The following is a 15,381-nucleotide window of genomic DNA, read 5'->3' on the forward strand; positions in this document are numbered from 1 at the left end:
TACTGGAATAGCCAAACCATTTCATTAAATGTGGCCGCGCGGCCACATACTTTTGGCCATATAAACTGTATTTAAAGGGGAAATTCTCTTATGATTTACTTTCCCTCATGCCATCCCAGTTGTGAATTACTGTCTTTCTTCTGCTGAACATAAATGAAGATTTTCAGAAGAATATCTCAGCTATGTTGTTCCAATCAATGCAAGTGAATGGTGACCAGAACTTTGAAGCTCCAAAGTAATCCATACAACTCCAGTGGATTAATCCATGTTTTCTGAAGTGGTATACTAGGTGTGGGTGAGAAACAGATCAATATTTAAGTGCCTACGTTCTCTTCCCTGCCCAGTAGGTGGCGATATGCACAAAGAATGCAAATTGACAAAAACAAGAGGAGGAAAGTGAAAGTGGAGATTTATAGTATAAAAAAAATTACTTAAATATTGATCTGTTTCTCACCTAAATATTTATCTGTTTCTCACCTACACCTAGTATACCACTTCAGAAGACATGGATTAAACCACTGGAGTCATATGGATTACTTTTATGTTGTCTTTATGTGGTTTTTGGACCTTCAAAGATCTGGTCACCATTCACTTGCATTGAAAGGACCAACAGAGCTGAGATATTCTTCTAAAAATCTTTATTTGTGTTCATCAAAAGAAAGAACGTCATACACATCTGGGATGGCATAATGGTAAGTAAATCATAAGAGAATTTTCATTTTTGGGTGAACTATCCTTTTTAGAGACTGAAAAGCACTCCAATTTTTTATTAGGCGGATGCGCTGTGTTGACGTCAACCACTCAACCTCCCGTCGCGTGATGTTGGCGTCATTCAGGGGCGCTAAAATGGCTTCGGCGGCTTGGTTGCATGGCCCCAACATAACGCGGATAACAGAAGGTCTGGTGTCTGTTCTGAAAGAGGAGAGACCTGAATACCTGCCCGCTCTTCTTGCTAACTACCGTGAGCATGGAGTGGTCGGTTCTCAGGTATGGCTGAGCTGTCTCAAGCTGTTCTTGTCTACATCGCAAGCGTGCCACGCAAGATAAAAAACGCTCATTATAATAAACGCGACGCGTTCACTTCATTAATTATAGTGAGGGAATTCTACGTTTATCGTATTGTGTCGCTCGCTTATAAATACAACGAGGTGTTCGAAAAGGATGTGTAAAATTATGTGGTTTACTTTATATCCACTCTCGCTGTTTTAACAAGATAATTCTGAAGCTGCATATGGAATTCTCTAATGAATTATTAATTATATAAATAATAAATTATTAATGCTCTCATTAAGCTCTTCGCAATAGTTCCACGATAGTGTTTCTCCCTCTCTTTTTTTATTTTATTTTATTTTTTTATTTACTCGTGTATCTGTTTTATTTGAAAACATAATGAAGCGTTATTCACCTGTTTGTTTGTGTTATTAACACAGTGTTGTGATTTGTGATTTCCTTGCCAGAGCACCGGAGCTGTGGGTGGTCTGGTGGGCATCAGTAATGCACGTCTCGGGTCCAGTAAAACCAGGTAAAACTGCTTTAATTGAACTTTTCAGATATGAGAAACTTTGCGTCATAAACCTGTATTGGGCTGTGCACATTTGTTCTTCAGGTTTGAGGGTCTTTGTCTGCTGTCTGTGCTGGTAAAGGACAGTTCAAGTGAGGTGTTCCAGCAGCACTGCCTCTCATGGTTGCGATCGCTTCAGCAGGTCATTCAGGTAAGATACGCCTTGAAACATTTACCTTGCTCTTTTTATGCACTTTCAAGAGAGTGATCAATTGATCATCTTAAATGTACATCTAATCACTGACCACATGCTTTGATCCAGAACATTACAAGCAATTTGGTATGCAAGAGCCACACATATTCAGAATAATATAGTGCTGAGTTTAAAGACTTGGCTGCAGTGGAAGTGAAAATGCAAAACATAGAGAAAAGGACAGGGAAGAGATCGTTTTCTTTTTCTGGTTTCCCGCTGTTCTGCATAATGTTTATTTATTATTGCATCGATCTCTCACCCTTCCAAACATGCAGTCGCAGGCCCCTCTTCCCACAGTGCAGCTTGCTGTGAGTGTGCTGCAGGACTTATTGCAGTATTCATCCCAGCTGCCAGAGGTGGCCAGGGAGGTGGGCCTCAACTCCATCCTGGGCATTCTGACCTCCCTGCTCAGTCTCAAATCTGAGGTAAGAAAGCACACACATCCATGTCATCCTTAGCATTCAGTTCTGTTCTGTTGATTAGGCTTATCTTGAATTATCAGGTCATTTATAGATATAGTTCACCCAAAAATGAAAATTCTCTCATCATTTACTCACCCTCATGCCATCCCAGATGTGTATGACTTACTTTCTTCTGCTGAACACAAACAAAGATTTTTAGAAGAAAATCTCATTTCTGTAGGTCCTTACCATTCAAGTGACATTCCAAAAAGCACTTAAAGGCATACAATTAATCCATAAGACTCCAGTGGTTATATCCATAACTTCAGAAGCAATATAATAGGTGTGGGTGAGAAACAGATCAAAATTTAAGTCCTTTTTTACTCTCGATCTCCACTTTCACTTTTACATCTGAAAGTCACATGTGGTGACTCTTTAGTTATACTTTCACATCTGAAAGTGAAAGTGGAGATTTAGAGTAGAAAAGGACATAAATATTGTTCTGTTTCTCACCCACACCTATCATATCGCGTCTGAAGATATGGATTAGAGTCGTATGGATTAGCTTTGTGTTTTTTTTTTTGTTTTTTTGTTACAAAGGTCTTATTACCATTCACTTGCATTGTATAGCCCTACAGAGCTGAGATTTTCTTCTAAAAATCTTTGTGTTCAGCAGAAGAAAGTCATACACATCTGGGATGGCATGAGGGTGAGTAAATGATGAGAGAAATTTCATTTTTGGGTGAAATATTCTTTAAGTACCTGGTAGTCAGCATCTGTGTTTTGTTGCGTATGCTGGTTTATGCAGTGACAGTTGTGTATATATATTGTGATAATTGGCATCATATAAACATGTTTCTCATGGTTATAGAAAGCTTGGAAATATCAGGGAATTTTGAAATTGTAATTTTTTCAGTCCTGGAAAAATCATGTAAATGAATAAAATCTTAAGTCATGGAAAAATGTCTTCTAGTTACACTCTTTTTCAAAATAGAAAAAGTGTAATCTCTATAAGCTGAGTTTTAAAACTCCTTTTCCAGTAATCTTTGCACTGTGCAAATGGTTTTAGGTGCAATTTGCTCCCCTTCTTTAATATTAATAAACAGTATAGGGGCATCACTTCAGCAAGTTAATTGTGTTCATTTAGAGTCCCACAGACACCCTACCCTAAACCTAACCCTAACCTTCCCTTAAAAAACTAATCAGGGTTTTACTACAGTAACCATAGTATCACCATTGAATTTTGTAGTAAAATCATAGTAACCACAAAATTAAACATGGCTACTATATTAACACCATATTACTGTAATAACACCATGGTTAATTTTACCAAGATTAAACCTTTCTCTCAACTCCCCCACTTTTACTGTGAGGAACTCAACCTTTTATATAATTTTTTTTATTATTAATAATTACTGGAAATATTAAGAGTAGAGACAGAAAACAGGATGGGGGAAAGTGGGACAAAAGGCGGATTTGAACCCGGGTTGTTCGCACAAAGAAAAGCACATCCATGCCGTTGTTACAACCCACGCCACTGCTGTGTCCCTAGAGGGCGCGTTTTGTGTCTTCTCTATTTCCACCAGTGCTATTTACACCTATTGCAAATATTATCACTCCAATAATTATTTTTTTTTATATACATATATTTAGTGCCACCTAGCTGCAATGAAAGGAATGATGTCGTGTATGGTCTACTACCCACGGGCCTGTGGATCTCTGAGGGTGAGGAGTCGATCATAATATCTGTTTTATTATTTTTAATTTTTTTATTGAAAGTTACTTTGTATCTGTAATGCTGATCTTAATATTTTTCCCTTACAGGAAAAGCTTGGTGCATATTTCCTGTCTAAGATGGACTCAGAAAATCCTAAAGTACAAGAGGTTAGTTCTAGTTTTCTATTTGTTTAGTGTTAGTTGACTGCACAAAGCATTTGAATAACACCTTTTTGCACACATTCTCTCTCTTTGGTGATAGGTGGCTTGTGAGTGTTATGGCCGGTTGCCTTGCCTGGTTGGTGTGTTGGAACGAGGAGGAGGTGGGCGCAGGGCTGAAGGATGGACCAGTCAGCTGCACTGCCTTTTAGCATCAGCCAATAGCATACTAGGGCAATTATACCAGGGCTCAGAACCAGGTAAATTGTGTGTTATTGTAATTGACCCTTCGCTCAGCTCTGCCCCCGTTAGTTATGGTCACTCACTTTGACAAGCTCTGCAGAACTCCCCATTGGAATGAATGGGAGACTGCTGCGAACGATGCGGTTTTTGGCTAAATATTCTCAGATGGAATGGATAATTTTTTTTACATAGGCTGGTATGAAGAGTGACATTGTAATGCATAATTATATGAAGTTTTTTGTAAAAGAAATTGTTTAATTACAGTAATTTGGTTAAAAACTATGGAGACTATGAATCAGAATCAAGGCAAACAATTATTAGTCACTTGAAAAGAGAAAAACTTTTAACATTTAATAGCGATTACACATCTAAAAACAGTGTAAGTGAACAGCTGTTTATGACGTCACATAACACACTCATTTTGATGCTGTGAACTGTTTATTGACTATCGCTTTTACTATGACTTGAATCAGTACATAAATGATTTAACATTTAGTTATTAGCTTTCATTTACTTTGGAGCAAATGTAGGTGTTGTTGCAGATGTTATGTGTTCATTTGGGAATGAGGGCTGACACAGTTTAATCCATAACATGCTCCTCTCCAGATTTATTTAAAGATTATTAAAAAAAAAGAAAGAAAGAAAGAAAAACACTGTGGGTATCCTCTCTGGGTAACTCGTGTCACTATTACAAATGACCCGGGAACAACGTGTTTTACTTAAAAGTACTCTCACACACTACTCCCGTTGGCTCTCACTGGAAAATAGCTATCGCGTGTCGGAGTAATGGCAGCAGGGCAACAGTTGCTAAGACAGGATTGGTCAGAAGCCCATTTAAGGTGGGGCTTAGCGAAGGGTCAATTGCTCTGTTTTTGTTCTGTTCTATTGAGAAATAAAGGGTTAGGTTCCAGTGTGTTAAGTTCTTGTTTTATGCTTCATCGCTGTTTCAGAAGGGACAGTGCAGTATGAGGGTCCTGGTGTGGAACTGCCTTTCCTTCCTCTGGATGATGTAGATCCATTTCTGATTCTTCAGCTCCATCATCGTTATAAAGCCATTTGTCTGGCTCTTAAACACACTCTAAGGTACTTTATTTTCTGTGGCTTAAATGGAAAGCAGATAATGTTCCAGAAATGCTATTTAAAGGAATATTCCGGGTTCAATAAAAGTTAAGCTCAAATGACAACATTTGTGATATAATATTAATTACCACAAAAAATTATTTTGACTTGTCCCTCGTTTTCTTTATAAAAAAAAAAATAAATAATAAAAAAGTGAAAATCTTGGTTCCAGTGAGGCACTTACAATGGAAGTGAATGGGGGCCAATTTTTGAACGTTAAAATACCATTTTAAAAGTATAGAAACAAAACAAACTGTGTGTGTAAATGCGATTTTAGTGTGATAAAATCACTTACTAACCTTTTCTGTGCACAGTTATAGCCAGTTTTAACACTTTGTTGCCATGACGATGTAATATCAGCAAACCCTAAAATTACTTTAATGAGTTTAAGCAAATTTACAGCTCAAATAATACATGAATTTTAACAGAAGAATTAATGTAAGTGCTTTTAGAAAATTATAAGCTTCACATTTCTGCCTTTAAACCCTCCAAAAATGTGCCACATTCACTTCCATTGTAAATGCCCCACTGTAACCTCGATTTTTGCTTTTTTAAAGAAGGGATAAACTAATTTGTCAACATTATGCCACAAATGGTGTTGATTGAGCTTAACTTGTATTGAACCTGGAATATTCCTAATAATTCCAGGTATTTGAAATGGTAAGTAGATTTTAGGATGTATGATAATGATCTATGAATGTACTTCTCTCTTGTAGTGTTGATCCAGCTTCTTCAGTCCATCTACCTGTTCAAAACGTCCTCAATTTGGTGTGTCGAGCCCTGGCAGTCAGCACTAAGAGTATTGTAAGGCTCTTAACTCTTTCATTCTTTCTCAGTTTGTCCATAAGTGCATCACATGAATTCATAGTTGAAGTTGGATGTGGAGACTAACAGAATGAGTTTTTGCAGAGTGCAACAGGAGAGGGCAGTCTGAAGCTGTTGGTTTTACCCTCCATTCACAGCGACACTCTTGAGCTGCTCTCTGCTCTTATCAAGGCGTAAGCAGACACACCAAACGTATATTCACCGGGGGCATAGCGGTCATTAGAGTTACTTTTAGAAATTTCTATGGAAGTAGCTGATTGGTCATTTGTGATATATATTTATTTATTTATTTTTACAGTGTAGGTGGTGGATTGGTGCAGTATAGCAGTCTGCTCACCAGGCTTTTCTCACAGTCTCTGTCTGCATGGACATCTCTGCCTGAAGCTAGTCTAGGCCAGCAGAGAGCATACAGGTATTACACAATACCCTTTATTGCTGAAAGTTAATGTTTCACTGCAGCTTCTCTTTGCTGTCCCTGGCCCTAAAAGTGGATTTTAATTGTGAAGGGGTTTCAGTCCACTTTCCCAAAGTTCACAAAGTTTAGGTGTGTAAAATGCAGTATGCGATAAGTTGTTGTACTTATGAAAAAAACAAAAAACATGAATGAAAGGTAGAGGATATGTTGAAAGATTCAGTACAACTTACTGAAATGTGTCATCTCTCATGTAACTGCTCAGTCTGTTAATGTTGAAATTACAATAGAGAAAATGTATGGGAAATATCTCATGCTTTTCCATGGGTACTCAAGCCCACTCTCGGGATCGGCGGCTGTACACACTGTGTTTGTGCATGCAAAGTGACCATCACGCTCCCAATCTATTCTCTGCTATCTGCCTCACCATAAACGTTAATAATAATATTACTTTTTCATAATTTTATAACAATTACTTTTTAAAGTTTGAAAATCATTCCATTATTGCAATTCCTTGCAGTATGCATATTGTGATATTTAGATAAATGCCATATATCATGCAGCCCTAACACCGTTGTTTTTTGGAACCTGAGCACTGCAATATTATATTCATTGTAATTTTCTTCTTGTTAATTAATTATTAGAAAGTGATTATGCAGCAGTAATAATTTCTTCAATATGACACGGCATTGAAAGGTGGTACAGTTAAACCCTTAATGACTTCATTTTCACATAAAACTGCAGAAAGGCATTTGACAGTCTGTGTGTAGTTTACAAAGCTTTTTCTTATGCCCTCATTCTCATAAAACTTGAATAAACTACGGATCTCCACCTGTGTCTTTAACATTAGCTTTGGATGGTAACCTGTATCTGTAAAAAATATTTGGAATTACACAGAAGTGAAAATAAAATGAACCTGGTGCATTTTGCATTTACAATACATGTCATAAGCAAAGTACACTAAAATGGTAGGAGTTCAGTTTACTTTAAAGGGATCTGGGATAGTTTTAGCATTTTTATGTAAGCCAAAATTCATGCAAACTGCTCTAAGATGTGTGACATGAACAAGTGTAAAGAAAATTGTTTCTTATTGTTACTGATTTCAAAGTAGAGATTGATCTTGTTTTCACTGACTAACGTCTTTGCATCTATAATATGCTGTTTTACCCATAGCGCAGTGCGAGTGGCTGTATACAGTATTATAGAACTGTGGGTAAGAGTAAGCGGTGCCTCTTTGCTTCAAGGAAGCTCCTCCCATACAGATTTACTATTCACTCATCTGATGGGTGACATTACACCTGGATCAGAAGTAGTTAAGGTGAGACATCTTTAAGGGTTAAGGGTGTTTGTAGCAAAATTCAGAGGGATTTTTTTTTTCCATTCACCATTCTGGTTTAATAATAAAATTAATAAATATGTTTCAATTTATTTTTCTTTTGTCTAGCTTCGTTTAGGACAACAGTCAGCTTTGACCAATCTGGTTGGTTCTGGAAGTAAGCCTGGACCCCGTCGAACGAAAGGTTTGGGAATTGGTGACGGAATATTGCTGCAGAGGAAAGGAGACGTACTAGCCAATCAAGACACATGTGTCGCTTCTCTTCGAGGTGAGGGCTTGGTGACACTCAAAAAAAATTTTTTTTTACTTACAGAAATGAATATTCTTCACTGATTTAGAATTATTCATTTGCAGCACTAAGACAAATTATTCTGACAAGTGGAACTTTGCTGAAGGAAGATCTGCATAAGGTCAGTTTATTACACTGGTCTATAAAGAAATGTACATTTCCGTACTGGGTGTTTAAGTTTTTATGTGTTTTTTTAATGATTCAAGTAAATTCCAGCTCAGATTTTTAATTGTTAAAATTATATATAACTCAGCAAAAAAAGAAACGTCCTCTCACTTTCAACTGCTTTTACTTAACATTTGTAAATATTTGTATGAACATAAAAAGATTCAACAAAGTCATAAACTGAACAAGTTTCACAGACATGTGACTAACAGAAATGGAATAATGTGTCCCTGAACAAAGGGGGGGTCAAAATCAAAAGTAACAGTCAGTATCTGGTGTGGCCACCAGCTGCATTAAGTACTGCAGTGCATCTCCTCCTCATGGACTGCACCAGATTTGCCAGTTCTTGCTGTGAGATGTTACACCACTCTTCCTCCAAGGCACTTGCAAGTTCCAGGACATTTCTGGGGGGAATGGCCCTAGCCCTCACCCTCCGATCCAACAGGTCCCTGACGTGCTCAATGGGATTGAGATCCGGGCTCTTCGCTGGCCATGGCAGAATACTGACATTCCTGTCTTGCAGGAAATCACACACAGAACGAGCAGTATGGCTGGTGGCATTGTCATGCTGGAGGGTCATGTCAGGATGAGCCTGCAGGAAGAGTACCACATGAGGGAGGAGGATGTCTTCCCTGTAATGCGCAGCGTTGAGATTGCCTGCAATGACAACAAGCTCAGTCCGATGATGCTGTGACACACCGCCCCAGACCATGACAGACCCTCCACCTCCAAATTTATCCCGCTCCAGAGTACAGGCCTTGGTGTAACGCTCATTCCTTCGACGATAAACACGAGTCCGACCATCACCCCTGGTGAGACAAAACCGTGACTCATCAGTGAAGAGCACTTTTTGCCAGTCCTGTCTGGTCCAGTGAAAGTGGGTTTGTGCCCATAAGCGACGTTGTTGCCGGTGATGTCTGGTAAGGACCTGCCTTACAACAGGCCTACAAGCCCTCAGTCCAGCCTCTCTTAGCCTATTGCGGACAGTCTGAGCACTGATGGAGGGAATGTGCATTCCTGGTGTAACTCGGGCAGTTTTTGTTGCCATCCGGTACCTGTCCTGCAAGTGTGATATTCGGATGTACCGTGCAGGTGTTGTTACACTTGGTCTGCCACTGCGAGGACGATCAGCTGTCCTTCCTGTCTCCCTGTAGCACTGTCTTAGGTGTCTCACTGTACGGACATTAGAGTTTATTGCTCTGGCCACATCTGCAGTCCTCATGCCTCCATGCACGTTCACGCAGATGAGCAGGGACACTGGGCATCTTTCTTTTGGTGTTTTTCAGAGTCAGTTGAAAGGTCTCTTTTAGTGTCCTAAGTTTTTATAACTGTGACCTTGCCTACCGTCTGTAAACTGTTAGTGTCTTAATGACCGTTCCACAGGTGCATGTTCATTAATTGTTTATGGTTCATTGAACAAGCATGGAAAACATTGTTTAAACCCTTTACAATAAAGATCTGTAAAGTTAATTGGATTTTTACAAAATTATCTTTAAAATACAGTGTCCTGAAAAAGGGACGTTTCTTTTTCTGCGAAGTTATTTATTTATATATATATATATATATATATGACATTTGTATGGAAAGGTGTGTTGTATGTTTTTTGTTCTAAACATTTCCTCCCTTATTAGAGGTTACAAGACCTGGTGGTGCCTCTGTGTGTGAAGCTTCAGCAGCAGGCTCAATGTGCTTTGGAGGTTGGTGCTGTTAGTGGGCAATATGGCAGCCCTACACCACGCAGAGAGGTCTACCGCCTCTTACTGGCACTTGTGCTGGTTCCCTGTCCCCGCTGGCCGCCTCCCCTCTCCTGCGCTGTGTCTGCCTTCAGCATTGGCCGGCGAGATCACAACATCATGGTGAGAAAACATCCTAGGGTCAAAGCATGACCCTGAGAAAGTAAACCCGGTTAATTTCGCTTGGTATCTGTGTGAGAACACCAGGAAGAGGGCACAATGTGGTGATCTGGAAAGCAATTCCAGGAATTATGTTAGAAACGTGTTATCAAAAGTTCTTCCACCCTAGAAAAGTATACCCATCTTAAAACTACATCTTGTAGTTTGTTCACACAAGATTTGGTTCAATTAAAATGAACTCTGGTGCGATTTGTTACTTTTAGTGCGGTTCATTTGAACAAGTGTGAACGCTGCCATCGGAACCTTGGTGCGCACGAAACAAGCGGACCGAGACCGCCTGAATAGTGGGTCTCGGTCCGCTTCCAAACGAACTCTGGTGCGGTTCGATTGATATATGAACTCAACGTGGACCAAAGACGTCTAAACGGACCAAAAACGGGAAGTAATTTGCCTAATACAAATTCAAGCATACCTGGTCCTTCTCATCATAGGAGCTATGTTGCCCATTACAGTTCGGTACAGGCGTCGGAACTGCAAAATATACGTCATAAAAGATGTCCAATCAGGTTGTGACTTTTTTCCTGATGCCTTTTGTTTAGTATCTTTAGGTTCAGTGTTAAAAATGCCAGTGTGAACACTAAGCGAACCAGGACTAAATGTATCGTTTTCTTTTTTTGGTCCGGAACCGAACTACAAGTGTGAACTACGCATTAGTAACACTTTTGGATGTAAGCAAGTAACGGCTTGCTTTGTATGCTAATCTTCCATTAATAGGTATATTTACTGCAAACACATGTTCCCTTCATTTATACACAGGGCAAGGTAGGAGCCCAAATTGTCTGTGATAATGGGTAATATCCCACACATGGATATTAGGTTAAAAATGACCCTTAACATCACTTAAGTTTTGCATATAAATGTTTGTACCCACTAGAGGGAGCCTCGCTCTAGTGGTCTCACTTGCACACTGTTTTAGATCACAAATAGGTAGTTTTAATTGTGACTTCAAGTGCGTATTGTGCCATTAAAAGCAAAACCACTGAAAAATGCCATAGAGCTGAGTAAATATATGTATTAATGTGGAGCTCTTGATGTCTGTGTCAACGCCTTACAGGATATTCCTTTTCATTTACGGGAGGTTTTCCAGCCACAGATATCTTAGAATTGACTCAATTATATGTTTAATGTACACTTTATTTTAAGCCATTTGCTAAATCTTTGTCTCAAAATCCAGCTCTTTGAGTACTTTTCAGTTTAAATGAGCAGAGATTTAAAACACCATTTGTGCCCAACCAGTCTGAAAACACTAAGATGTTAAAAATGTTAGTGTGTAATGATTGATGTATACAGACATTAATTTTTACAGAGAAAGCATTTGTCCTATCTTATGTGAGTGCTTGCTTTCAGTTGCCATGAGTGCACAATCTGGGAGGTGGAGGGGATATTTGCCTGTTATTATGCATGAGCCTGTAACTGGAGACAGTGTTTCATGTTTACAAAGGTGTAAAAGGAAGTATTGAAACATAAAAAGAAAGTGTACTCATGGCAAACTGATTCTTTATTGTCTCTGAAAGTCAACTCTTGCCTATTTTTTAACTAGACTAGGAACCAAGTGAGGATTGCCAAGACATAGAGCTGCCTCTTTTTGTGTTTCATCATACACATCAGATTTCTACATAGCTGTCTAATGTATGTGCCCTGTTATCTTAAACTGCAGATCCCATCTTTCAAAATCACAGCTAAGTGCAAGTCTAAGGTTTAATTTGATCACAGTGCACAAATAATTTGATCCTGAAATGCAGCTGAAGAGTTTATCAGTTACTGCATTACTATGGGTTGAACAAAGGTAGTATTGTCTCCATTATATGTTGGTGTAGTCAAATTTGTGCCGGCCTTGCACAGTGTGACTATTGATCTTTATGCTAATATAGTTCCTCTTTATACTCTTTCTTGCTGCCCCACAGGTATCCTCATTTTGTGCCAAGGCCCTCACGATATGCAACACCCTTATTCACCCTCGTACACCCTCAATCTCCCTCCCTCTCACTCCTCTAACTCTCAAATCCACCCCATCTGCCCCTGTCCTTTCTGGCCAGAACCCTTCATTATCCATCCCTACCCTTCTTGGGGGCCCCTCAACAGGGCCACCCTTCCCTGCCAGGCATCCCATAGGTTTAGGCCCCGCTTCCCTCCTTGGCTCTCTGGAGAACCATCTTCCTTTGGCTCCTCCAGTTCTTCCAACAGCAGCAGGCCCCACTGCCATCCCAGGTGAGCTGACCGGACTGGGAGCCCCTGAAAGCCAACGGCAAGTTTTTGTCCGCTATGACAAGGAGGAGCCGGAGGATGTGGAGATCTCCTTGGAGAGTGATTCAGATGATAGCGTGGTCATCATGCCACCAGGTATGATGATGGAGATGCAAGATGGAGCCGCTAATGCACAAACGTTGCCAGTACCACCACCACCAGGAGGCACCCTGCCACCAACCGCCCCAGTAGTGGGTGAGGTTGGATCAATTGAAACGCCGCTAACTAACGAGCTGCCCACATCCCTTCCCCACCAGATTCTGCCAGCTAATGCCAATAATATTAACTCTTTCCCTGGTCCAAGCCAGACAGCCCAGCTTGTCTCTCTGGTGCCTTCTCTGAACTCCACTACAGCTCCACTCTCAGCATCACCTGGTGGTCTTGCAGATTCACTGACAGGTGGTCCTCAGCTTCAGCAGATGCTGATGCAGACATCTCCAGGTGGCCAGCCACCTACACTGGGCTTATCTTTACAGATGCAGCTTCAAAATCAGCTAGCCCAGACCAGCCGTCAGCTCCAACAACAACCCACAGGAAATGAGGTGGACCAAAACGTAATCAACATCAACAGTTCAGATGATGAAGAGGAGGAGGAAGAGCTGGAAGATGAAGATGAATTAGGAGAGGAGGAGGAAGAAGAAGAGGAGGGCCTGGAGGATGAAGAGGAGGAGGAGGAAGGCAGCGACTTCCTGGAAGATGAGGAGTACGAAGAGGTGGAAGAGTATGAGGAGTACGAAGAGGGAGAGGAGGACGATGAAGAGGAAAGTGAGGAGATCCAGCCTTTAGAAGTAGACAATGGAAGAGGAATGATTGGTGAGGAGGAGGCTGAAGTTATGATCGAGGCCGAGGAGCAGCAAGGGATGGGAATGTTCTGCATGGAGAGAGAGCAAGAGGTAGAAGGAGGGATTGAGGAAATGGAGGGTGTAAGGAGCATCTATGCTGATGATGGGAATAAGGGGAAAGGGACAGTGGAGGAGATTGAGAACATTGGTGCAGTCGAGAGAAATGAAGCTGAGGTTGACAAGCGACAAATAGAAACCCTTCTAATCAGTGGAGATGCAGAGGAGCGTAAAGAGGACACCACAGTGGAGGCGGTTGAACCTGAAGTGAGAACATGGGAGCAGGAAGCGACAGAACCAGAAATCCTCACTGCCACAGAAGATGCTGGACTATCTCAGCTTTCTCAGGAATTGGCTGTAGAGGGTGAAATTCAAGAGCAAGGGCCAGAATTACCACCAGAGGACAAAACCAATCAGAGTTCACCATCCACATCAGAGCAAGCAGTTTTACAGAGTGTAAATGAGACACCCGAAGAAGAGAAAGTGAGTGGAGAACAGGGAGACGATGCAGATGCAAGAGGAACAAAGAGGAAAATGGAGGATATGGAGGAGGGAGATTGTACTGCGCAAGGCACAGAAAAGAAAAAGGTAGCTCAGAAATACTAAGCAATCTGTGAATACATACTCAAGGCAAACAAAACCAGATTCAGAGTTCTTTCTACACAAGTACATGAAAGCAAACCATTTGCTGCACAGGCTCGATTTCACGCATTAATTTCATGCATTCTTGGCATTACCTCAAGGGATGCTATAGCCACCGTTAGTATATAAACCCTTTATAGCTCCCTGCCTGAATAACACATCAGTTTAATGACACAGACATTTGAAGAAAACTGTTGAGGTTTGTGACTATAACAGTAACGCATGAATCCATGTTAGATACAGTATTTTCAAGGGACCTTGACCTTGCAATGCATTGGCCAAGTATTGCCTTTTCGTACTTGCGCAGCATATGCTTCTGGCCAAATTTGTTGTCTGAACAATTGAGGAAACCAAAACAAATGAAAACATCTTGCAGTAATGTCTTATTTGTGTACAATTAAGAACCTAATGTTTACATGTTAACTACTTGACTTGAACTAGTTCTATTTTTTTCCTGGTAATGGCATGTAAACACATGCATACACTAGCTCATTTAATTGTGGCTTACTCTGAGTGTATTGCTCCACATTCTCTGAAACTCTCACTTTTCTTGCTCAATCTCTCCCTCTCCAGATGGATGATGAGGCTATGGCCTCCATGCTGGCTGACTTTGTTGACTGCCCTCCAGATGATGAGGACCATGGTGCCTCAAAATCACAGTCCTAAACTGACCAGGCTCACCATTTTCTGAATTATCTCATCATATAAGCATTGAAAGGAACAGTCAGATTCTGAAAGATCCCTCACATTGTCATGTCTGATTCTGCTTTAGTTAGACTCATAATAGCTTCAATATGGTTTCTTTGATGAACGAGTTGGTTTGACTTTCAGTTCAATAACTTTGATTAAAATAATACCCACTGCAAAGGCTATTAGTGAGTTGAGAGTATAGAGTTTTTGGAGCTCATGGTCAGTATGTCAGTTATTTTGTTTGTTTATTTTTTTGGTCTTTTGGTCAATTTGCAGAGCATTGTTAACCTTGCTTGATTACAGTGTCCTATTTCACCCTACAAGTGTACAAAAAGCAGATCAGTTTATATCACTTGGTTGATATGTTTTGGGGCCTTTTTGTGTGTGTGTGTGTGTAATATCATTTGTATATGTAATGTTTGTTTGCCATTGTTCACCGAGTGTTTAAAAAATAAATAATCATGCAATAAAGTGAAACCGTTACATGGTACTTTATGCTGTTAGATTCTGTAGAAATAAGAGTTTCTTTTTTATATACAAAGCATAATGCAATACATCTTTAGGTGAAGTAAATTATAACAATTTGCATGAAATTAACGTGCTGTATTGTAACATAGATGTTCAGTGTTCTCAA

The 15,381-nt window shown here is 40.1% G+C and overlaps 1 protein-coding gene across 1 annotated transcript; it reads left to right on the forward strand.

Moving 5' to 3' along the window:
• Window positions 1-762: 762 nt before the first annotated feature.
• LOC127446954 (proline-, glutamic acid- and leucine-rich protein 1-like) lies at window positions 763-15,224 on the forward strand. The gene is made up of 17 exons (XM_051708346.1): window positions 763-987; window positions 1,458-1,522; window positions 1,607-1,712; window positions 2,030-2,179; window positions 3,809-3,880; window positions 3,980-4,039; window positions 4,134-4,290; window positions 5,224-5,356; window positions 6,109-6,196; window positions 6,302-6,390; window positions 6,516-6,629; window positions 7,803-7,947; window positions 8,074-8,233; window positions 8,320-8,375; window positions 10,051-10,275; window positions 12,237-14,003; window positions 14,631-15,224. Exons 1-17 carry the CDS (start codon window positions 778-780, stop codon window positions 14,721-14,723), a joined length of 3,690 nt encoding a protein of 1,229 aa, XP_051564306.1. The 5' UTR covers window positions 763-777; the 3' UTR covers window positions 14,724-15,224.
• The last annotated feature ends 157 nt before the right edge of the window (window positions 15,225-15,381 follow it).

This window comes from Myxocyprinus asiaticus, chromosome 1 (genome assembly GCF_019703515.2).
Source record: "Myxocyprinus asiaticus isolate MX2 ecotype Aquarium Trade chromosome 1, UBuf_Myxa_2, whole genome shotgun sequence".
Classification (NCBI taxonomy): domain Eukaryota; kingdom Metazoa; phylum Chordata; class Actinopteri; order Cypriniformes; family Catostomidae; genus Myxocyprinus; species Myxocyprinus asiaticus.